This window comes from Tyto alba, unplaced genomic scaffold (assembly GCF_018691265.1).
Source record: "Tyto alba isolate M040663 unplaced genomic scaffold, T.alba_DEE_v4.0 Super-Scaffold_14, whole genome shotgun sequence".
Lineage (NCBI taxonomy): Eukaryota > Metazoa > Chordata > Aves > Strigiformes > Tytonidae > Tyto > Tyto alba.
Genome location: NW_024881276.1, coordinates 18,468,487 through 18,494,434, shown reverse-complemented (window position 1 = coordinate 18,494,434; position 25,948 = coordinate 18,468,487). Strand labels below are relative to the sequence as shown.

General features: G+C 37.1%; 1 protein-coding gene across 3 annotated transcripts in view; it reads right to left on the bottom strand.

Moving 5' to 3' along the window:
• Positions 1-3,616: 3,616 nt before the first annotated feature.
• Positions 3,617-25,948, bottom strand: part of GK (glycerol kinase) — a 37,054-nt gene continuing 14,722 nt past the window's right edge. For 2 of the 3 annotated variants that reach the window (XM_033010105.2, XM_033010106.2), the window contains 12 exons: positions 25,639-25,674; positions 24,947-25,014; positions 23,351-23,393; positions 22,609-22,689; positions 21,083-21,161; positions 19,107-19,203; positions 17,349-17,433; positions 13,878-13,998; positions 11,966-12,109; positions 10,890-10,970; positions 9,272-9,358; positions 3,617-6,115 (listed from right to left, as the gene is read on the bottom strand). In XM_033010105.2, the coding sequence (XP_032865996.2) occupies positions 6,102-6,115; positions 9,272-9,358; positions 10,890-10,970; positions 11,966-12,109; positions 13,878-13,998; positions 17,349-17,433; positions 19,107-19,203; positions 21,083-21,161; positions 22,609-22,689; positions 23,351-23,393; positions 24,947-25,014; positions 25,639-25,674 (936 nt within the window). In that variant the 3' untranslated portion in view covers positions 3,617-6,101. The remainder of the gene's footprint in view (positions 6,116-9,271; positions 9,359-10,889; positions 10,971-11,965; positions 12,110-13,877; positions 13,999-17,348; positions 17,434-19,106; positions 19,204-21,082; positions 21,162-22,608; positions 22,690-23,350; positions 23,394-24,946; positions 25,015-25,638; positions 25,675-25,948) is intronic. The other variant, XM_033010107.2, reaches the window with a different exon arrangement.

Genomic DNA, 25,948 nt, shown 5'->3' with positions numbered 1-25,948 from the left:
GGAGACTTAATAATATGTATCTTGAAGTTCAACTGAGACACAATCGTTATTTAAAGAACAATATTAAAGTTATCATCTTGCATTTTGCTTCATGATGAGGACAAGGTTCTTGCATGGTCCAAATAGGTCACTATCCCCCCTTTTGCCCTTCTTCCTTAAAACCAAAACACTTGGAGAATATCTGATGATGTCAGTATTTGTAGTGTGAGAGCTCTAGAAGCTTTTCTCCCTGTTAGTAATTTCTTCTGCTGAAGAGTCAGTTCTTCAGAACTGAACAACTGAAGAAACAATTCTCCCTGGAAAATCAAGGTTGACAAGCACCACTGGCACATTTTTTTCCAGGAACTGCAGTCCACAAAAGATTTGGGAGTTAGATTCTAGTTATAAGCAGACAGAGATTAAAGCCATTTACATAGTTTTTCAAGTAGCCTTCCTTCAAACGGGGCAGGATTTGTGGAAGAAAGTGATGTTGATACTAAAACGTCATGGGGGGGGGGGGGCATTAATATTTGTGCTATGCATCCTCTCAACTGTAGGCTGAATCCTGTTGTTGGACATGGAGTGGTACTGCAGCAGGGATTTCTGTGCTCATAAAAGCCGATGACAAACAGTTTATGAATCTTGAGTCCCTCCCTATCAAACAACAAGCTCTGTGGCAGGTTTTCAGTAATCTGTTCATCTTCAGGACAACATATGCAAGAAAGATGGATGGGTCTGATGTAGTCAGAAAACTTAGCAAAAAATTAGTAGCTAAGTGATATACTCAAAACTCCTGAAGCTGTTTATGAAGTAGCATAGGAAATGTGGGTGCTCTTGAGCACGCTGGCTAACCCATCCTCTTGCCAAAACAAATAGAAGACAACTCCAACAGCTTTAGAGGTGGGAGGGAAATCACTTGTTCTAAACAGCAACAACTGATCACCAATACCAGCCTGTCTGCAAGCTCTTTTCTGGTTGCACAAGACCCAAGAAACATATCAGGTGATCAGGAAGCTTGATCTGTGGGATCTGCAGTGCTTCATCCCTGCAGAACTGAAAAGTAACAATGCAGGAGATCCTTCCAACTGAAGTGAATGTGCTTTCAAGGACAGTCAGAGAAGGAAACCCCAGACCAGCAGCCCCACTACAGACAAAAAGAAATTACTTCCAAACCAATGTCTTCCCATTGCAAAAATTTAAGGAACCCATTATCTTTAGGTTTTGCTAACTACAATTTAACTGTGATCTCTCTGGAAGCACATTATCCCATGCTTGCTTTTTGGGCTGCTTTGAAGCACCTGATGGTATCATTGCCTATGAAGAATGGGGTATTAGACTAAAGCAATCAGGAATCTGAAAAAGCCATTCTACTCAAACTCCCACTGCAACTGCTTGAAAGATTCTCTCTCAAAACTAAACCAAGTAAGATAATAATCCCGCACAATAGGGCTGACTCTTCCATAGCAAATACATACATAGGGTAGCATAATAAAAATGCCAGTTGAATAATGCTGAAATACAACAGTGGGTAAAACCAGATTCACACAAATTGAACTAACTGATTTTGTCCAAATAAACTAACATGTCCTTTTCCCTGGCCTTTATTATTAGCTGTCTGAAGCCTTCTGCCTCTGACGGAGAAGAGCCGTGGCTGACCTAATCACAGGTTCAGGGACTGGCTGAGGCAGGAGGGCACCTCTGATCCTCTGCTTCATCCCCCTACTCGGAGCAGAGTCAGAAAGAGCAGGGCCATGTCCCACTGGGTTTTGAGTAGCTCGAAGGACAGAGACTCCAGAACCTTCCTGAGCAACATGCTCCTGTGTGTGACCACCTTCAGAGTGAAAAATGGTTTCCTTTTGTTTGAATGGAACTTCTCGTGTTTCAGTTTGTGCCCGTTGCCTCTTGTCTGAGAAGGGTCAGGCTCCATGGCCTTTACCCCCAGTATCAGGTATCGGTATCCGAGGTTTCTCCAAGCTGCACAGTCCCAAATCTCCCAGCTTCTCCCCTACTACAGGGGCTCCAATCCTTTATCCACCTTTGCGGCCTACCACAGGTCTGCCTCTGCTAAGTCCGTGTCTCTCTCATACTGGCGACCCCAGAGCTGGACCCAGCCCTCCAGACGTGTCTCACCGGGGCTGGTAAGAGAGGAAGGACTGCCTCCCTGGCCCTGCTGGTGATGCTCTGCCTGCCGCAGCCCTTTGTTCCAACTGCTGCCTCACGCTCACCTTGGTGTGTCCACCAGGACCCCCAGGACCTTTTCTGCAAAGCTGCTTCCCAGCAGGTTGGCCCCCAGCATGTCCCAGTGCCCGGGGCAGGACTTGGCACTTCCCCTTGTTGAAGTCCAGTGCTCCAGCCTGCCGAGGTCCCTCTGGACGGCATAGGAAAATAATTCCAGCAACGTTCTGGTGCTGTTTCCGAGCTTTAAAGGGCTGCTACTCATTTGCCTGGCCTTATCTCCGGGACTGATGAGTACTACTTCCATAAATGTTGGTTAAGTATAATAAGATTTAAAAAAAAATCATACTGGGCCTGTGCTACAGCTTGTGGTGGGACGGCACTCCCAGAGCTACAGACCCAAGCTTCTTTAGATGGAAAGATTATGGCTGGGATGCTGATAGGGGTATTAAGAAGCTTGATTGTACAGAGTTCCAGTAATAGACTAGGTGTTGTATTAGCTTTTGTTGAATAAAAATTCTTTATAGATTTGTGGTACTAATTACATTAATAAAGTTCTGATCTCATAATACTCCAGCTTGATGACCCATGCAGTTTGAGTATGCTCTTGTGCAGTGCAGCTAAGGGCAAGGCTGTCATTTTGCCATGTGAAAGGAAGACACTGGAGTCTCACAAGCAGAGGGAGAAGTCTGATATTGAGTTATAATAACAGGTTACCTAAGGTTTCTGTCCTGATATATTTAAATGCCCTTTTTGGGGGGATGGGGCTGGGGGTGTGTTTTTTCTAACTCACACAACTGATTTTGATACAGAGGACTAAAGACTTTGTAAAGACTGCGGATGAAGGCTAAATCCTTGGTGTAATTATGCAGCACTAGATGTGCTGACGCAGCTGGGAGCTGCAGAGACAGATCAAACAGGAACCTGGCAGGCACACTCCATACACCCCCCCACCCCCCGTCCTTCCTTCTTAAAATATCGTACGCTCCTCACTAGTGCCCCCAGCAGTTTTCCATTCCGTGAACACTTCTTCCCCCAACTCATGATGGATTTTTAATCTGTAGAAATTACCAGACCACAGTATAAGAGCAAAAACTGTTTGGCCTGCTGGCCCCATCAAGCAAAGTTGTTCGAAATCTTCGGATCAAACCTGTATTATGACTGTGCTTCTTTTTGTCATTTTACTTACGCTTTCCTGCTTTTTTCCTGAATGTGGAGGGACCAGAGGAAACGTAGTTTCTAATCCAGTCCTTGAAACTGAATATACTGCTGCAAAGCAGAACGGAGCACTGTAGGTATTTGATCCGTATTTCTGAGCCAGTTAAAACAGGTGTCTGTGATCCTTAAAGCGAGTGCTCTCTTGTTTAAGATGCAGCAGTGGATACTAATGCCTCATGTAAAAGTCATTAATGAAAATGTGTCTGAAAGATAATGCACAAGAATAAACTGACAGCTTACACCAATTTATTTATGGTATTTTAATACCACGTTAACGCATTTCTCAAGTAAGAATTTATAAATCTGATAATTTATAGAAAAAAATAAATCACAGCTTCACAAAAAGCCAACTTTCAACAGTTTGCCCCCTCCCCCCCAACATGTAGTTTACAATATATTTCAACTATGTTGGTAGAAAGTTAACAGTGGTGTGAAATTCTTAAAAAATACTTGCAACAGCAATTGAAAATAAAATAATGATTTTTACTCAGTGAAAAAGTAATAGGAATTGTGTTTCCTAGTAAAAGATGTCAGAAAAGCAGCAAAAAAATCCCTCTCCTACTTATTATGTGCTACTTTTCCCCCCCGCCACATACAGCATTGGCAAAGGCAACACTTCAACATTAATCGTTCCCAGGTTCAGTGCTTCAGTGTTTTTGGCAAGAAATCATACTCGGAAGTCCCGTGTGTGAGGTGTGTGCTGCCCCTGCCCTGCGCGCTCCAGTGGCAGCCGTTACTCCTGTGCCTCGGGGCAGGCAGCACCAGCAGTGGCTCCCAGCACAGATAAGGAGTATGAAGATTTCTCTATGGACTCATGTTCGTTTTTCACTCTTTCTTCACCTCTCTGGTACAAACCAAAAACCCCAGGAATTTTAGTTGTCACACCTCACACATCTGAGTATTTATAGGAGATACGGGATTTGAATGACGTTGTATCATCACTTGCATGATGATTTTCACCTGTGCACAAGAATCTCTTCTGTTGCATTTATATACGCAACCACAGGATGAAAAATGTTCCCTCTCTTAACTTATTATAACTAAAAGTCACATTTTCAAAGGTCATCATTGCACTTTATAATAAAAAGGGAATATGTAAGATATTAAACGTATGGTACAGACCTGAACTTCTGCGCAGTCCGTTACTTCAGACACACACATATTTAACATTTTTTTATAAACTAAGCCTCTAATCATAGTTTAACAAAGAAAAGCAAACTTTGTTAAAGTCTGTTTTTTTTTTTAAAAAAAATATTTAAGAATGCGCAAAGAAACCCGCTCCCTTTAACTCCTAGTGCATTTAAACACATCTTTGAAATTCTCCATGTTGTTCCCACATTGAACCTCGCTATCATTCTCTACTGATCTAGTGACACTATACAAGAACACATTTTCTCTGACCTAAGCAATAAGGCTAGCATTTGTCACGCTGTTGGTACGACCAGGAAAGCTGAAGATAAGATTATTGCCTCGCTCCTCTGCCTGTGGTAACAAAAGGTTTCAAAGTGGACGCAACTCAGTTGTCACACACGTTGGCTGTGAATTCCAGTGGCCCACGTCAGGTGTCAAGTGCTTACTCTTCCAAGCCAGAGTTTGGGGTTGTCCCAGCATATTTTGCAATAGTTTGCTGTTAAAACTATGGACATGGAAACTGAAAGGGAGATTTTGGTCCCTGAGATATACTAAATGAGATCAAGAACTAAAGCACTGATACTTAATTTGGAGTGGACCCTCTCTAAGGAAAACTAAGTTAACTTCAACTTCCAGAAGTTTAACAAACAGTCACTAAAATATCCTTAAGCAGGATGACAGAATATATGAAGTACTGGTCAAGAAAAGTGCATTGTACAGAGTAGTTTTAAGAGCTATCAGTTGCTGAAGACCGATAAACTGTCCTGTCAACAGCATGCTGTATCAAATTTGTCTTTCCAAACTAACACAAAAACACAAGAACATGAAACATGGCCTTAACCAAAACATCTATCTCTTAACCAAAACTCTTAGCCCTTACAGCTACAGGACTTAGTGTCTTAAATACTTATAATGGGCAAACTGACTACATAGCCAGAAGCCAAACCAAACTTTTGAACTTTGTAACTGATGATTTCAACAGTACCCTGTGCCGCATCAGCAACCTCTTCATTGCCAAACCAGTGGCGACGTGGGCTACTGATAACACATTCTGAGCTAGTGCTTAAAAGGTTTGTACCGTTGAAGGTGTTTCAGACCGGTGGCTACTACAATAAAACATCTTTGGCAACCATAGACATACAAAAGGTAATTCACAGCAGCTGCAAGAATTGTAAGATGTTTACAAAGTTCTATACTGCTTCTATACTGCATCTGTAGTGTGTTGTATAAAATACCAAAACCCTGAAAAACGATAGCTAAGCATCTGATGTTGCCTCGTAAGTTCCAGGGTTTTGTTATACCAACTTTCTCAAACAAAGCTAGGGCTTGTGAAGTTTTAGAGGATGATGTGATACACTCCACACTAAGGCTTCCAGTGCAGTTGGAGTTGATGGGGAAGGGTGCAGAGTAATGAAGGGCTGAAGACTCAAGTTTCAGTGTACCACTGGGAGGTTACTCAGGGACTGGCAACAGATGGATTCATGAATGAATTTAGTCACACAAGCAGTATAATCACATTGGTGGTGGAATCTCTTCAGGCAACAAAACAGAACAAAACAAAAAAAGAATCAGCTGCATCCGGAGTCCACTAAGTAGTCTCATTTACCAGTACCTTAAATAAGAAAGAATATGCATTAGGAACATTGAATTTACTCTAAAACATTAATAACACTCTATAACACAGCTAAGCTATAAAAGGAATTCAGTATAACCATCTTTTGTTTTCAATTAATGCTATTATAAATGAGATGTATCTTGTGACGCCAGGTAAGCCAGCACTTCAGTGTGTGGGATGTGCATGTAGCAGGAGAGAAGAGACCACACTATTAAGATGGGTAAATTTTTAACAAGTAGAAGAATTGAAGGAACGTACTCTAAGGTTATTTTTTTCTGAATATGAGCTCAGCTTTCAGAAATTTGGGAAATATTATTGAAACTAACTTGCAGAACTACATAGAGATCCCTATATGTAAATTAGAATTCAATTTGGCAGTAACTATCATAACACAAGAAAAAAGTAAGAACAGAATTTTTAAGAAAAAACAAAACCAAGGGGTATTTAAGCAGGAAGAATATAGTATCAGTATCAGCACTGACACCTTAATCTGTGAGAATAAAGTCAAAGAACTTTATACCCCAGAAGTCACTTAAGATCCTGTATATAGAAAATCCCCATGTATACTTTGTTTGAGGCACTAATTGCAAACGCATTTCTTTAAATTTGAGTCTACTAAAATACAGTAACACTTTCAGTTAACTTCCCACTAAAAATACCGCTACAGCATATGCTGAAGTCTCTCAGATGTCCACTTCCAAAACTAGTGTAAAAAACTTCAAAGAATCTTAGCACAAGGACTCCATTTGCTATACACAATTTGTTCCAATAATGAAATACAACAAAATATTGTTCCCTTATCCTCTGGAAGAGAAGAAGAATGAAGATCATAACATAAGGTACAAGTAATCGACCTGATTTTGATGAAATTATGAAATGATATAACGAAATACAGTATTGTTCTTCATATTCAGTCATCAGGTGCTGCATGAAAAGGCAGTTTAGCAGTTCTGTAAATGTTTTATTGCCATGTTAGTGTTCTCTAGTCTGCCACAGCAGATTTTCCCTTTGCATTTCAGTAGTTGTAAAATCATGGCCCTGCCCTTCAGAGACATGTTCAACAACAGCACTGTTGCCATGCAAGACTTACTGCTATTTCAGCACATAAGGATGAATTAGATCCTCAGTAGATTCAATCCTCAAACCTACTATACTGATGACTGTGTTGGAGTTCCAGTGTTTTGTTAAAAGATAAAATGTAACAAATTAACTAATGGAGTTCCTGTACTGAATTAGAAGGGAAGTCTAGTCAACTGGCTGCAGCTTCCAAAAGCAAAAGGGTATTTACCAGAGCAAATGTCTCATGGGGAAGCAGCCCTGCTCCAACCAGCAACACAAATTCTATATATCACGGTCTGCCCTAGCACCCAGCTGAGCAAAACTACAACCTGTACATATCATCACTGATGCTATTCCTTTTAGACATTATCTTTTTAAAAACAAGAGCTGGAAATTTCTTGAACGTTTCCTATTCTCAAGCTTGCCATGCAAATAATATACCACTAGATTGGTATATAAAGTAACTATGTTGGTACATATAGTAACTATATATACAGTATATATAGCATATATAACTATATCAATAGTTACTGCTCTCTGAAAGCAAGGGAAACAATGGGTTCTGAAGATCCAAGTGAGTTGAGATGAATATGTTTTCCACCTGTGGGTCAGAAAGGGACTGAAAAGCTTTGGGACGGGAGGAAAAAAATATCTTTTTTATGCGTTCTAGCAGTACAAGTTTAGATATTTATATGCAGGTTACTGATTAGTTGTTTTCAAAAAGCAACAGACCCAGAATTTAAGTTGCTTATCTGCCCACTTAACATTGATCTTTGTATTATTTTAGGTACCCTTCATGTGGTGAAGAACCTGACCTGGAATTAATATTTAAGTTGCTTAGTTCAGCTTGTTAAAAATTTATCCACTTATTCACAGCTGGTTTTATTTTATTTTTCATAATCAAGATTGTTCTCATTCACAGATACGTTCCAGAGTTAGTAAATTGATATAAATCCATTTGTTCAGTTTGATTTTTGCTTAGCATTTGTTTAGTCTGATTTTAGTTCTCCTACAAGCTCAGACAGTCTCTTCCATGCAAGAAAAATTACAATTGAATAGTTAATTCAGGCTGAATGAGTAGCAACAAAATACAAACACATCATCACATCACAGGAGCATGCTAGAGTCCTCAATTGTCTGTTTAATTAACACTCCCTCGCCCATCCCGCCAAAACCAAAACAAAGAAAGAAAACTAAACAACCACCCCCAATAAGCTTACTAAGCAGCAACAATGGCTATACTGTAAAATATTTTCTTTGGAATTAAATTATGAAGCACAACAACAAAGAACAAATGGCAGCACCATATAAACTTCTTTTTCTTACCATAAGAATATCTTAATGAAATGTCTTACTTCTGGCATAAGTAACTAACACCGTCATCCATATTAAGAACTTTCTTTTAAAATAAAACATATATTAATAGATTGAAGATGCATATTCATTGCATATGCACACAGTCCCTTCCCCCATTCTGCAGATAGGCTAACTTTTAGGGCCTCTTCTCTTTTCACAAAATGAATTCACTTATCCATCGAGAGCAAAGTGCAAAAAGAATATTCTATAGATTTGGTAGATGAAGATTTCTAACTGTACAAATAGTTCCAAGGGGACCAGGAAAGAAAAAGGGGTGCATGAAGCCTTTCAGGGACAGAAGAAAAGTCTTCACTTTATTTAAACAAGATCCTCAAAATAATTTTAAATGTTGAGAAGAAATACAGGATAAAGGATGGAACCTTATTCTAACTGCAATGCACACTGCAACACAGGCAATGCAAAACTCTGCTAGGCTGCTCCAACCTATATCCTTTCACAAACCCTGTAGAGTCTGCATAGCTAGACAAAGGGAGGGGAGAGTTCAAGGTTTCAAGTGCATCGAACAGCCATGAATTTCATGGCACGAGGATGAATTCGAGACGGCATTCACTTGGTTCCCTTAGGTACCACATGCCTAATTCACACCCTCATACACTCGTGTGCATGAACAACAAAAAGCATCAGTCATTTTTGCTAAACAGATGGAATATAAAAAAACCCCAACACTTAAACTAGTGTAGATAATTTTAAAGTGATCTAGTTCAAATAATAACTAACCTGAGACGTACTTTGCTCCGATTAACATTATCATGCTACTCATAATAAAAAAACCCAAAGGCAGACTACAGAAGATACTAGTGTCACCTGATGTCATCCAGGGGAGGGTGTTTCCAGTCAAGCAAATCAAAAGAGAAATATATATATATAAATTGCAATAATGTGTTAAAAATCATATGAACAGCAAAAAGTAACAAATGTAGTGACATTTGCAGAAAAACTAAAAAAGCTTATGCATAACCCCCACAACAGTTCAAAACAGGCTCTCAGTATTAAGAGTTTAAGTCCAAATTCCACTGTTAGCACAATCTAGGTTGAGCCCACTCATAGTATTCTTCAATCTTAAATATTCCTAGCAGGCAGAAGACAAAGTTTCAAAGCAAGAGCTAAGGAAAATTACATTTCCCCCCTCCCCAGTGTTAAATAAGACAATCACTGAGGGTAAGTTTTGATAAACATATCTGTTTTCACATGAGCTGAAGATCTAGTTTTATTTTCTGTAAGGCAGAATTTTCTATCTTTTAAATGGAAATAAAGATATCTAAGTAAGACATCAAGCACTTGAGATTTTAGGATACATAACAGAGAGTTTAGATGTAAGGCTAATAAATCATAAGACAACACATGCTAAGTTTCCTATTTCTGTTCCAAACAGCCTTGACATAATTCTTTGTATAATCATGGTGTTAAATAAAATACTTAAACCAACATATGGGATGGCAAAAGAAAATTTTAACTTTAGCTTTCAAGAATAAAGTAAGAGACCATGCAGTTTGAGGGCTGCAACTGCGGATTGTGGTGAGAGTTTACATTTTGAGGATTCTTTACTTAATACTTTTCATTCTAATAGTTTTTCCAACAAAAGCGAAATGGAATTAAGATAAAGCTCATAAATGATGTGTTGTAGGATGATTCAGGACTAAAACTTATCCTGAAATTGTGCAGAAATATAAATTCGAATTATAGTTCACAGAAGACTTCAGGTTTTGTTTAATTCAAACCTGACAGATGAAAAAGCCCTCTACTTCAAATGAAAGACCTTGTTCTGTCCCTCAAAAGTGTCTGTATATTCTCTTTGTGTGAGCAATAGGTCTATGCAATTCTTCACTTCATGGTAACTTCTTGCTCTTAGCCCTCGTGGGTCAAACAGATTTTGATGTGGCTATCAATTCCTCCTCCCTATACAGCAAATAATAAAGGCAAGATATAGCAAGAAAAATCACAGGATGTAACTTTTTTCCTTTGCAACACGAGACTATGGTATAAGAAAGTTTATGAAAATCCCTTCACTGTCTTTGAATTGTGCTGTATCTCTTCTTTTAGGTAAGATTTTTTTCTTTTGAAAACCAGTGCTACTCTGCAAAACCTGCAGCTAGTCTTGATCTCACATCCTCTGCTACTAGAGCCTTACAAGATACTCCTTGCGCTCTCCTTTTAAGATGAAGTCCTATCCATCTATTTTCCTGATTTGTTTCCGCAGTGGTTATAAGTAATAATTTTAAAATAACTGGAAAAGTCCAGAGATGGTATGAACAGAAAAGGTCACAAAACTCAAGATTAACTACCTAGGCTAACTGGCTAATTAATAATACTTGAATTGCATTAATTTCTGGTTTACCATTTGAAGGAGCTTCAGATGTCTCCCAGCCCATAGATTTCATCACAGCTTTCTTCCACCTGGCATAGCGAAATTCACTTTCTGAAATTGAGAAATCAGCAAACAGAAAAGACTCTCAGTGCATATGAATACAACTACAAGTATTTAAGAAGCAAAGACTACAATATTAGCTTTTCACTCTTTTGCACAGTATAGTTTGTTTGCTCAGAACAAGTATTATAAAATGTTGTTTTGAATACAAAAAAACCCAAACAAACCCAAACAAAACAACCCAAAATCCTACAGTTAAGTACAGTAAAGAGAAATAAACCTTAAAACCAATTTGTTTTTACAAAAAAAAGAAGTTTTATGAGTAGGACAAAATGAAGCAATTGCTATTCATGTAGAATCCCTTCAGTGCTGAAAATACTGTCTTGAAGTAGGGATTACAGCAATTATAATCAAAATGGTAAGACAAAAATCTGTACCAAAAATTAAGAAATAATTTAAAAGACAAAAATGCATTTCTCTTGCACATGGATTAATTAAGTCAAGTACATGCTTTCCCTCTCTAGAAGCACTTAAGAGCTGATGAAAAAGATAGTCAGCTAAAAACCAATGATTAATGTAGGCTTTTTAAAGCCAAAATAAAAGTCTCCCAAAACCAGTCAGTCTGTCCTTTCTACATCTGTGAAAACTCACAAATGCACAGGAGCTTTAGGAGGCACCTTTCTCGGTAAAGACCTTTCACGATTTCTTCGATTTTACTTGCTATAAATCCAAAGCTACTAACCGCAATGCCCAGTGCCAAGCTGCTTTTAAAAAGAAGAAAGAAAAAAAACCCAACACATTCCCCTGTGGACTTACGCTGTTTTAACCATTTTCCAATCTTACTAGAAAATAAATGGACAAAACAGCAAGTGAAATGCACTTTTCTCTAAACCAAACACTACAAAGGTGATCTTCAACATTTGTGAGGATGTTCATATATAGCTGGTTTTATATCGGTACGTTGGACTGCAACAAAGAAAAAACCCAATTTGTTGGACATAAAATATTAAGTTTGCAACTCCTTAGATAATATGAAAGGGTTTTACCCTCTGGGTTGATCTGTGGTTCAAATCGTTCACATGTCACTGCTGTCAAATCTCCAGGATTCAGACTCCAAATTCCAACTCCTTCTGCAGCTCCTGCTGCCATAGCAGCTCCTAGAGCTGTTGTTTCAGGCATTGATGGTTTTACTGAAGTAAATCACAGAGAAGACCATGATGATTTTTAATGAAAGTCACCTTGATGACATCAGAACTCAAGATTTACATATATATCTAGAATGATATACATTTTCTACAACTGCTATATGCTTCCTTTAAGTTTACCAACTACAAACGTCATTTTATTGCCATTCACACGGTTATGAGGCTAACTTCACCCATAAGTTGTCCAAATCTTTGAAATATCTCAGAGCACTATCTGCTTCAGGACTGAACCATGCAACTGCCCATTTTCATACCACGTGCAGAGCTGATGACCTCAACCATCAGTTTTCTTAGAGTACTCCGGTTAGTAATATACTATATTTCTGTCTTCTCCCTCCTCAAAGCAGTGATCACTGGCTAAGTTATCAGTCTTGTTCCCATGCTCTAGATACTGTGTTATTAAAAGCATTTCTATTTAGAAAAGGCATCTTAAAAGAGGATACACGTGTACTTGATGGTTTGCCTTCCACAGATGCTATAGAAAACCATCCCAACCCCAAGATGACAATGGTAAATCTGTTCCATTAACTCTAGAACTGCCTGCTTCTCTGCTTCAGGCAGAGGATCCTTTAAAATCCGATTTCATTGACCATAGCCCTTCATCTGCTAACTATGCACCTGCATTGATTGTATGAGCCTTGTGTATTATGCATTATTAAAGGCAAGATATAACAGCTCAGGAGTTAAAAAATTTCCACTCCAGTTTCTCACATGCATGAGAAGCAACACAATGCTTTACTAAATGATTTCTTAGAAGCTGCATATTAGGCAAGATTATTACATTTATTCAGAAAATTATCAGTCTTCAGTATAGATGAAGATGTATAATATCCTGATGTAACTCAGTGACACACTGCATCCTTAAGAATGCTAATGTATAGTTTGCAACACTCAGCAACCTGGGATCCGCTGTCTTCAGAAAGATGCACCCTTTTCACTGATGCTGAAATGCTCCAGGTTTCATGAGGTCTTTCAACAGCTTTAGTGTATTGAAACACATCCATAAAAAGCTAAAAAACCTTTTTATTGTTCTAGGGGGCTTCTGTGAAAGAAGTGTTATATGGTAATTTCTAAAATAGCTGCATTGCTGTTGGATCAGAATAATGCTATTGTAAACTTTCATTTGCCTCAGAGAGGAACAACCCCCATTTGGGTTTGTATTCTATTTTGTATTATGCATGCCAGGAAAACTGGTTGCAAGATTCCCATTTTTGTTGTAAACTCTATTCCCTTCTTTGTTGCTGCTGTGGGAGGAAACAGAATGGACAATGTGTTTTGTGGATCTTCTTTTACGTTGTAAACGAAATCAAAGGTTTGTGCAGGCAAAGGGAACAGAAAAAAGGGTATTTGATATTTGCTGAAATGCAAGAACAAAACATCAGCAGTGGAGGTGCAAAGTTCTGATTTATCTCTGAGCAAGATTCTCAGGGCCAACATGTTGCACGAGAGCGTTAAGTTCACTGATTTTTAAATTGTTTGATGTTTAGAAATTCATATAGCAACTTTAAAGTTCAGTTCCATCATAGTGTTGTAATATTTCAACACAAGAAATAAGTCAGTGATTCTCTATGAAAATGAATCTAAAAACTGAGTGCAAGATCCAAAAACTTTTTCTGGAAAAAACCTCAACATTCTTAGGCAGTCAGAAAAGACCAGCAACAAAGCAAGCCATCCACTTTGTCCTTGTTATCTATTAGAAACCAATGTTGTTTTCAGCTTTAAGAAGAAAATAGGAGTTGTAATTTCATCTTACCTACTGGAATGCAGAGAATGTCTGACTGGAGTTGCATGAGGACTTTGTTATTGGTCATTCCTCCGTCTACCTGTAACTGATTTAGTGGTATCCCACAGTCTTTGTTCATGGCATCTAAAATCTTAAGTAAGAGTAATATATGTTGTGATTCAATTGCAGAGAAATCCATGATACGGTCTGAGTGTAAAATACTGATAATTCAGCATTTGCTGAAGGGTGTTAAGTAGGTAATTCCCCCACCCTATAGATCAAGAGGGCAAAACAGAGGTAGTGACAATACAGTTTTGTTTAATATTCAGCAAATGCATTCTTTTTATTACAGAAATCCTAATGTAGGAGATGTTTCTCCTCTGATGCTCTATGTCTAGCCTATGTGTTGCTTATGTAATCTGAGAAGAATTTTGAAGAAAAGCTGATGAGAACTACAACATTTATCCAAGCTAACAAAGGAAGAAGTAATATTAAATGGAGTCCTTTAGCTGGTTACAGTTTGTCTAGATACCTTCTCTTATTTGATACATTAAAGAATTGAAAAATTAAAAACATCAGAACCGGTAATCTGGAAGACACTTTAATAGGAACTGCTGAATGTTGAATTGTTTTGAAAGAGCAGCCTCTTGAAATATTTTCAATTAGTTGTTGAAAACTGTGAATTTTACATTACATAAGATAGACTGCAAAAATGAACTGCTAGTGTAACTTTTTGTAAGATTATGTTTCCCTCTTTTGGGCACAGTGGATAGCTGAAAGAAATGAAAAGTGTTAAAGTGTTTGCAAAGGATAATTAACTAAGAATGGAGTATTTAATTCACTGATACCTATCAATATGATTTTTAATGCTTTTCCTAAAAATGTAAGATTTGCCTCAAACCTTAGCTACTGGTAACACCACAGCATTATCCTACAAGCACCTATTATATGCAGAATAGTGGGTTTTCTAGGGTTTTGTAAAAGCAGTCAATTGAATGTCTCATTTACATTTTGTAAGGTTAGTGCACAATTTTAATTGACAAAGTTTGGCATTAACTTTGTCAATAAAATTGACAATGTTATGATTTGAATGATTTCCTCTCTGTAATTTTTTAATTTATTTGAATAAATGAAGAACAACATAGACCACAAAAAAGAATAAAACTACAATGCATTCTGTGCTGTCCTGTAGTTCACAAAGTACCCAGTTATACAATCTTTACTGGGAAAAGTCAACATATTTTCTAAAAAAGAACAAAAAAATTGTAGGTTTGTAACATAGTAAAAATTACATAGAGATGACTAGTCCAGTAGAACCTACCCATTCCCAGAAAGTAAGCCAGCAAGGTCCTTTACCAGAAAATTTTTAAAGGAACTAAAAGAACTGACACAGGATAAATAATGGTTAAAAATGAGAAGGTAAAAGGCCAGTTTTCATGGTGGCAGCATCTGTCGATGGGCCTGCACTGTTCAATACATTAGAAATAACCTGGAAAGGAGGATTCATAGCACAGCAGCAAAGTTTGCTGGCAGTACTAAGCCAGTTCTGCTCCCCACCATTTATTTCCTCCACATCTCACATCTGTTTATCATCTCACATTTTCTACACTGATTTCACATGCTGTTTTTACCGTTCAGAACTTCAGCAGTGCCTCATAATCTCAGTGTTACATACACATACTGCTGGAGGCTCTGGGCTTTGTCACTGTGCAAGAGCAGGTTGGATCATACTATGCACTCAAGTAGAGATTAAAAAAAATGGGAAGAATGCTAGAAATCAGGAAGAGGGGAAAGAACAAAACAATTCATGATCATGCTGCTGTTGTCTCTATTGTACTGAGGTTGCACAAAGAGCAAGGTATGCAAGCATGCAGGGTTTGTCTAACGACAGCATTGTACACTCTTAGGACTGAAAAATTGCTTCTGGAAGAAGAAAATATAACAAGTGTCATCTGTCTGCACAAGGAAGAAGCTCTTTGGATAACAAGGAACAGAGACTTAGAAGGATTGGATGTCACCATAAAACAAGCGAAAACTCCAATGAACATGAAATTTCAGCGGTTTCCTGAAGGATATAATACACTTCCATTTTAAGCGGAATTAAAACAAAAGAACTTTGTGTCTGACAGGACAGAACTAACCATGTATCTCTGAAAAATGTACACATATTTTATCTGTGTCACCAGGACTTAATCTGTTAATTTAAGCACGTCCAGAGACTGAATCAGGCATGTCTGTCATCGTGACAAAAGCACGCTGACTGAAGTATGAGGAAGTATTAGATCTGTTCAAACAGTTAACTTCACCCTCGCTCAGTCTGAGAATTTTATTCTTCTCTCCCCTACTCCCAGCCACATGCCCTGTCTCTTGTTCTGACATTTGCTACACTCTGTGAGGCAGCTGAGGTGATTAATCCAGCGGAAAAATAGCCCAGCAAAAAGAGGGATAATTTTCTGCTGGAAAGTTCATTGAGCTGTCACATGAGAGGGAGTGGATGAGAGGAGGCACAAGGAAAGAGAGGAGCAGACAACAAACTAGACTATCAGTTCAGTTCCCCATAACTTTACCCTGACTTCCAGTACCAGAATTAGAGATACATGCTACTTCCAAGCTCCTTCATGACTTTCTGAGGACACAGAGGCTGTTAGCACAGCTTCACGAGCAGACGTCCAGGTGGAATTTCTGGCTTTTTCCACATGATTACTTTTTACTCTATTCTTTGTCACTACAGAAACAGCAAGCTGCTTTCCTCCTGTCACACAGTTTTAGCTGTGTGTTAGCTTAAAACTCAGTATGCTTAAATAGCAAAGCAGCTTAAAAACATGCAATCAAATTGGGATTTCATTTTCTCCTGTATTTTTATGGAACACAGAGTGTAAATCGATAGTAGATGGTGATATAAAGATTCTAGTGCTCAGAAAATACTGGTATCAACCCCTTTGATTTGGTTGGAGGATTCATTTCTTATGTGAGAATATAGGTTTGCTGTTGCAGAATACCAGCTAAGGCAATACAAGATATAACGGGCAGAAAGGGAATCCAGATTGCCTTTGGTGTGTTTTCTGCTGTCTTGCTTTAACTAATTTTTGTTCTTGTGTACTGGAAGCAAAATAATCCACCTCTGCCACAGCAGACAATATAAAATGTAGTCTCCTACACTAATGTAACCTTTTAGTTATGGCATTGGCCTTGTCATTTTAAAGTTTCTATGTTCTTCCTCTCAAAATATTCACAAAATATGTCCACCTTATTTTGAGAGCTGATAAAAAGCAGCATTAATACCCCAAAATAATGTACCACCCAACCACATCATTGTAGCTAAACCCACATGAACAGTTTTTCAACATTATTGTCACATAAAGAGAAAAACAGCATCCAAGTAAAATACAAAGCATATGATTAATCTTCATTAAATCTTTTCAATCCTCTCTCTTCCTGAAGAGCTACAGTCCCTGTTATCATACTAATTTACAATGAATTTAGGACTCAATTTGCCTTTACCTCTCGTGTTTGAAAGCAGACAGCTTCTAGTGCAGCAAAGGCGATGTGATTTTTATTTGTAAACTGAGTAAGGCCACAGATAATACTGTTGAAGAGAAAAATAAAACCCAAGCAATTAGAACATACTTCTTTACCAGACATATACTGTTACTTCAGAGCTAGGCCTTCTAATTCAAAGCTCATGCAGTTCCATTGTATGAAGACTACTTTTTAATATTAAAAAGCTTGTTTCTATTTAATCTAAACTCTCTCATCCCTGTTTTCATGGCAAACATGCTTTCAGTGTTCAATCAATACAATCATCATACATTACAATTTTATTGCCAATCTGCATGCAGAGGGGTGCATATTCACCCATACACACACAAACACACACACAAATTCTAGTCTTCTTTTAAGAAAAGGAAATGTAAGATTGAGGCTGATTTTTCTTTAAAAAATAATATCACCTATCACCAAAATCTTAAGAGATTCTCTAGTGCTTTCAGTTCTTAAGAAAAAGCCCAGTTGTGTCAGTGCTGTGCTCTTAAACACATAAAATTGTTTTCAGCTCTACTCTGATCATTAATTGCTTCTATACCTTCAAAGAGATTTTTGGATATGGAAATTATGCTACATCTAACAATGAGTAAGCTGAATTCTGTCAATGTACTCTGAACTGCAGATCAAATAATCACCCTTTTATTCTATTTCAACATCTGAGGAATAGTAGCACACTACACAGAAATGCTGCTGTATTTGGTGCTGGATATATATCCAGAAAGTTCAAAGGACATTTTTAGTCATTCGAAAGATCAGCTTTTAACAATTAAAAAGTTAAGCACTGTGATTGAAAAACTGTAAAAAAATCTAACTCAAAGATTTTTTTTTTCCTTAGGCACAAAAAGCATCTACATTCTAAAGAAGCAACTACCTAAAACCTTGAGTGCTAGATATTATTTAATATTTCTTTTTTCACTTTAGGAAAGTTATTTTATATTTAAATGTGTTATGTGTCTGTGACTCCTGTGGCATGCTGTGATTCCAGCAACACCAGGCAAGCTCACAATAGTAGAAAAGACAAACAGAAGGTTATTGTTTGAACTAGTACTTCTGACTAGTAACAGCTAGTTAAGCCTTAATAACAAGGAAAGGGACTGGAAGGAGAGGAGAATAGTGTTCAGTAGACTGGAAATATGAATACAAGGGGAAGGTGAGAGAGAAGTGGAAATCAAGTAGCCTTTATCATTTGAGATAGTGAATGCAGCAGACGTGGGAAACTGAGATCAAAAAATCTAAGCACTAAATTCTCCACTTTCTACTTTTATTGCCTGACAGTTCACAGGTATGCAGACCTCCTCTTTCCCTTCAGTGAGATGAAAATCCTTTCAGAACCAGAAATGCATGAAGAAACAAAGCTGGCCCCCTTAGTGGCAAGAATGATAGAACTATTTTGTACTTGTCCTCTGAAACACACAACCTAGCCCAAATGCTTTCCCTGCCCCCTGCCCCCTTTTTTTTTTTTGGAGCAGGATGGGGAGAGGAGGTTGAGTAGCTGAGTTAGCTAATCCTTCTTTTTCTCCCACTACAAGCTGCTGTTTTGAACAGATTAAATACAAAAGAGCAACACAGTAGTTGCTTGACGATACCACAGAGAATGATGTATCCAGACACACTAAGGAACAAAAAGAACAATTTCACATACCTGGAAGTACCAGTCATAGTATCTGTAAAATTATTAACTCTCCCTGCAAATGCAGTGTTTAGTCAGATCCTTACCCCCTTGCACTGGGTTCCCAGTATGGTGCATACAGTCCTGAAAATGCTGGCACAAAGTAGCAGCCATAAGAAGTCCCCACTTCTGCAGCCAGTTTTTCTAATGCACACACACAAACAGTCTTCACTTAGCTTTTCACAACTGTACCAATGCTTAAATATGACACTTAAAGATGTTATTATTTAAGTAGGGAACATATTCAGAGTATGTCAAGTAGCTACAAAAATAATCAACTCACATACAGTTAGAAAACACAACTAACTGTGGCACTCTGCTCCTCATTAACTAGTTGTCCCTTTGCAACAATATGAATAGAAGATAGGGCACAGCGAGTGGTGGGAAATGTAAAATTGTGTACTCAATATTCTGACCTAGATTCTGTGAGATTTTCAAAGGGTATCCTGTGGGTAAAGAATGCAACATTCAAAGCAGTCTAAAAGGTCACACTTTCCTTGCATTTAAGTCAAGGCAAGCAAGTGAAATTGGAACAAGACGAAAGGTAGTTAAGAACTAAATTCCCATTAATTTCAAATGGATTTAGAGTTCTAAATTCTTAGCTTACGTATATAATCACAAGGCCAGCTACAAGGAAATCTGAAGTTTCTTAATACCTGAGTAATAAGCTTGGATATCTGAACTCTCCAATATTAAAATATTTGTAATTTAAAAAATTATATTAAAACATCTGGAACTACAAAAGAAGTAATGAAAATGTGCAGCTCCTTCCTATAACAGACAGCATATAATGTATTTTTTTTCTGCTTTTGTAAATTTCTTCTGTTTGCTATGATCAGAGAAGCATAGCAATAAAGAAAAGAAGAAGGAAAACTTACTCAAAGTCCTTTTTAAACGGTACTTTCATACAGACTCCACTTAAAAAAGGAGTGAAGGAATAAGGAAGGGCATGTCCAGGGAAACAGGAAGAGATTATGAAGTCCCACATGATTTTAACAACACTGATAAGATTAAAGTTCTTGAAACTCATACCTTCCAACGGTCTAATCAAACTTGTGAAACCAAGAGGTAGTGTAGTGTTTGGCTAATTCACAGTATTTGTGAGACCAAGAGGTAGTGTAGTGTTTGGCTAATTCACAGTAATGACAGTAGTTTATATATTTTTGTATGATTTGCAAGGTTTTCTTGCAGAAAAAGAGACTGACATCGTAAGTTTTTGCTTAATATTTTAAGTTTTTTTAATGTAAAATCTGAATTGTACATTTTTCCACCTTTGAATAAGATATCGAATCTTTAAAAATACGTAATGAGTTGCTTTTTAATCCTAAATCTCATTAAATCAGTCACTTTCAAACTGTTACACTTGCGTGCTTCCTACATTTCTCCCTTTTTCAAAGTCTAGATATGTTCCTAGTTTCTCTAAAGTCCCACACTAGCTTGTTTCAGTTCAGCTCAAGCAGAAAACATCAGCTACCCAAATGCTAAAGGACTACTGTATTCTTAGACAAAACAATTACCATCCTCCACAATTCTTTTAAGAGGCAGCTTTGCAAACTAAGTCAATGTATATGAAGTCTTCTTTATAAATTGTTGCATATGCTGGGCCTCAGGTTCTCATGTTTATGACAGGAATGAATATGTAGGTTTAGGATCAAATATGCTGTGGCTTCTGTAATACAGATTTAAGTACCCTGGAAAATTCAATATTGTATGAAACCAGGAAATACACTGTAAGTATAGAATCTTCCTGAACATCTGCTTGCTAGAGAAACTATTAAAAGTGCAGGTTGCAACAGAAAAAAGCTGGCAAAGGGTTTCAATGACTGTATTGATATGCTGGATGAAATAAATAACAATAAACAGTGATTTCATGGATGCAAAACGAATTGTTCAAACACAGCAAAATATATGCAGCTTCCAGCTTTTCTTGAGTATTCTGAGCTTTCATTCAACATTAGAGACATCAAGACATTGCAAAAGAAAACTTGCAGAAACTGAACAGCTCCAAATTGTGAATACTCACCAACCTCCTGTGCAGTCTTAACGATACCTAGATTGTCCCTCAGCCAACGGACAACAGCACCGGCTATTGCAACAGATCCCTGAAGGAAACAAAATCACCACAACAGTAGGAGACAACAACTGGTAGCTTTGTGTTCCTTTTTACAAGACTGGAGAGGATGAGTAACTGTGGCCTCCAACTTGCGAGCTTACAGTCACAGCTTTTTAAAGCACTCCCAAGAACGCTCACAACCAAACCACAAGTTACTTGGCAGCTGGAGACTGCCATGTAAAAATGGCAGCCTGTTGCACAGGCTCCATGTAGAAAAGGTGCATATTGCATGATTTTTTCCATGGAGGGGAGTTACCATGACATCTCCTAAGCAGTCTTCTTGTCTCTCTAATTTAGGTCTTTTCCTGAATATACAGGTGTGAGGTTCAGTAGCCTCAGACTTGTTTTTCTGACAAATTAAGATTTTTATGCTTTGATTTGAAAAAAACCATGACTGATTATGTCTAAAGTCTAAATACAAGTGCCAAGACAGACAGAAAATTTAGGCACTTGGGTCTGCCAGCAAAATTGTTCTGTTGCCTCAGCAAACATCCCTGAATGACTCCATCATATGGCTCTTGTCTCACTCCAAAGTCCAAATGGACTTCTCTACACAACAGTCTCAAGTCTACTAGACTAAGCTTCAAGGAAAATGGGAGTAGCATTGTATTTTCATTCAAAGCCATTGCTAGAAGCAGCGGGGATGTTTTCTAACCATCTGGCTATTAGAGTTAGAAGATATGGTTTGATTAAAAGCAGAGGCTGAATCTACATTTTTGCCTCTCTGGAAAGTGTCTTAACCACCAGACTGCAGATGATTCTAGCACGAATATAGGAGAAAGGACACTTAATATCTTCTGTTGAAGCCATTCCTTCAGACAATATCATTAAAGATCTGGAGATGATGAAGAAGCAAAAAAGTAAAGTAAAATCCAATTTTCTGCAGAATCTGGATGCCCTCAGAGTTGTATGAGAACTGAGGAACCAAATTCTGGAATTAGGCACCCAAGTCTTAGTAGGTAAGAAAAGCTCTATTGTTAGATTATTCCTGTCCCAGAAATTTGATTCATAATTTTAAAAGTTAGAAGTAAAATCCATTAAAATTAAATAAAAAGCAAAGACATTTTATTAGGAGAGGATAATTGAATCACTAGTACTTTCTTCCCTCTTTTTAAAACCCAATTTTAATATTAAAAAAAATGTTTTATTTATTTATTATGTTTATTAAAGATTTGAAAGACTGTGTAACAGAAAAAATGTTTTAGCCATCATGCTCCGAAAATATAAATGATGCAATGTAAAAATATTTTTATTAGCTGGCATGATATAGATTGGAGATAGGGATAAACAAAACCACACATGAGCTTTGAGGCACACAAACTGTAACGCAAAGCTATTTTGATTTCCATGCAACTGAAGATAACATAAGGATACTAGAAAACAGAAGTAAAAAAGAGCATGTATCACTACAAAGAGGAACAAATTACTGGACTTACCTCTAGTGCATAACAAACAGGTTTGTCTCTGCCCAGTTTGTAAGCTATTGTGGTGAGAAGACCATGCTGAGAAAACACTGACTAAATGGGGAAAGAAAATATAAAGCATGAACAGAGACAAAAAATATTTAAACAAAAATATTCAAATTATAATAAACAAGAGACAAAACCTTCACTGGAAAAAAAATGAAATATAGAAATTTTAAACAAAGTAAATTATCAGTCACTCCAAATAAACACCTAAGATAGAACCCTCAAATCACTGGTGGCAATTCTCATTTCCACAAGCTGCCTCAGATCTTTCCAGCCTCCTTATAGCAAAGAACTGTGGTTCTGTAGAAGGAGATGTGAATGAGAAGGAAGCCAAAATTTTGCATTATTTATTCAACTACAGCTACAAAAAAACAATGGGAGAAAACAAAGGGAAGAAATAAAACAGCCAAGACAAGACGTGGCTAAGTAACAACACTCAGCATTCCTGGGTGAAGTTAAGAAACATATACAAGGAAAGAGCAGGGAACTTGCTATGAAAAGTTCTTTTTGGAAACTTCAGGAGTTAGGAAATAGTCTTACTGAAACACCTTGAACTTTCTATTCTTTCCGACTTCAGTATGTGGTTTTTCTTACCTCTAGCACTATAATTGTTGTTAGTAAGTTTAAGAAAGGCTAATATATAGTTGTACTCAAGAACTTAAATGAAGATTGTAAAAATACAAATGTAGAACTGAAAAATGTAACTGACCTTCTGACCTGTATTACACAGCAAGAAACATCCTGTTCCATACCTAGCATGAAAGCAAAGTAGAATTAAAACCAGGTTATTTAAAGGATAACTTGTTACTGTAATTCATGAATACATGACTCCCTTGTGGAGAATCAAGACACAATTTTTTGCCCCTTGAAGGTTATGTTACCATTAACTGAGGATATAACCATCCTCAAAAAGTTGATTTAAATGCAGCCTGCAGCTGAAAAATCTAGTCCCACACCTCTCTCTCTGGCTATTGTATAATATTTGATCAAGGAGCACATGTAGCTAAAAACTAAGTGTGAATTCCTCTTTGGTGGCAGTGTTTACCTACTTCAATTTAGGCCAATTATGAAAACTACTTTATAAAATAAATATTTCACAATATTAAATTCAAGTTTTTAAGGGGGAAAATCTAAGAAACTTTGTTCCCGTCACAAAGAAAAGGGTTTTCTTTAAATATATTCAGTTCAAAAATTTCTAAAAATGTCATGTTTCTCATTTGGAGACCACATCACATATATGTGTGCATACACACACATATAAGGACACAGTTTAATAAAAGCAGTACAAAATACTTATAATCTGTTCTAACTTATTCTAAGACATTATGAGTTTCCTAGCTTTTTAATACCCTGAGAATTAATAGCTTAAAATGGTAGGGAGATAGTTTTCAGTTATATTTGGAGAGAAAAAGGGTAAAGTAATAACACAAATAAGTTTAAAGAATCTCAGTTTTACCTTTTGCTTTAGCTGGGTTTTTTTCCAAATGTCCCTTGTGTTATAGAAGTATTTCTTACAAAAGTACTTTGTGACAATATTAATTAGAACCATGTTTCTTTTATTAAAATACAAGGCCACTAGTCATTAAATTTGTGTATAAATATAAAAGATAAAGTGAAGGTTAATTAGCAACAAGTATATATTAATGTGCAATTAAATTGTGAAAGTCACATACTGTACCTATATGCTCAGTTAAGCACATGGTTGTAAATGGAACAGTAAGTCACTTAAGCAGAGAGCTTTTCCTCAAATGAATGTTTGATTACACCAGTTGCCTGATTTAACTAATCAGCTATTTTAAACAAGTGACACTAAGAGACTGAGAAATAGAAAAAAATGTAAAATTCTCCACACTGCGCTAGATACAGAAGTAAAACTAAGCACTGCAACTGAAATGAACCTTTGCCATCCAGCAATGCTGTGAGTTTTCTGTCATTCAGATCTATGCAATCTAACTCTCACAGGCCTCTATTTGTTTAACTTTAGGGTCCCAGTTTAAATGATACTGCAACTGTTTTAATCTGTGTTTTGGAGAATTTTAAAATTAAAAACCTCATGTCATACAGAGGTATTTCCTTACAGTGACTTTGTTCCAAAATATATCTCACAAGCCATGTACTTTCAGTATCTTCACTATTTTATATAAAAGTCAGGACACTGTTTACTTTGTAGGTCAACACAGTGAAAAGGTAGAGCTGTAATTATGTGGTAACTACAAAAGCATTTGGCAGTTAGCTTGAAAGAGAACAGAATACTAAATTCAAAACAAAAGAGCGTGTTTATCTTACAACTTTCATAGTAACTTACGTATTTTTGGCCTGCCCATCTTGAAAACACATTTGCCCAACAAGAGCAGCAGACTGGTCACCCAAGCACTGAAAAGAGAGGTATTTTTTTTTAGAAAATCTCTGCACATGAATTACATGCATGAAAAAGGAACATGAACACATATATTTAACTACAATCTATTAGGAGAAAGAACGCAGGTAATTGAAAGTGAGGAAAAACCTGTAGAGACAACCTGTGCTTTTGATTACTCTTCCCTTTGTGCATATGAAATGTGTCCTGCTACTTATGGTGAACAATTAAAAGAAATTAAAATTAAAATTTACTATCTCTCCATGCTTTATTGGAAAAAGCTGAGAATCTGCCCAACATTTCTGGATTATGTATATACTGAACTCCTTTTATATATGATGCAGAGCTTGTTTCCATTTTGTAATGTTACTCATTTACTTAAAGACTCTAAGTTTTCAACAGCACTACACACACGCATTAGAGCTGTCAGCTGTATTTCCACAGCCAGACCTTAACTTAATAATGCAGAATCCAGTCAATTCATAATTCAACTTCAAAAGTTTACTTTGTGTTTAACATGAAGTAAAAAGCCATCAACTAATTTGCAGCAGGATTCACCCATCTTAAAGCTTTTTCCAGTGAAGATGTGTTCATGCAGTATCAGGTTCTTATGCCAGAGTCTGAGTTGAAGTAGGACTTACCCCGGAAATTGGTACACCTGTCAAAGCTCCAGATTTCTGGTTTGCAAAAAGAGAAAGAAAAGCTTCAAATTAGTTTTCCATTACTACAATTTAAGGCAATGAAAAAGAAGCTGAACTTGTAATGCTCAGAGGAAACAAAGAAGGTTCACGTAAGCAACATGCTTCAGTTCAGGTGTACATTAAACTTCAGCTCAGTGCAGCTCATGTCTAAACCACTAAAAAATAGAGAGTAGAAAATTTTCAGTATAACTTTATGTCATCTCAACAGTTCTTACCATAAATTTTGTTGAAATGATAGAGTACAGAAGAT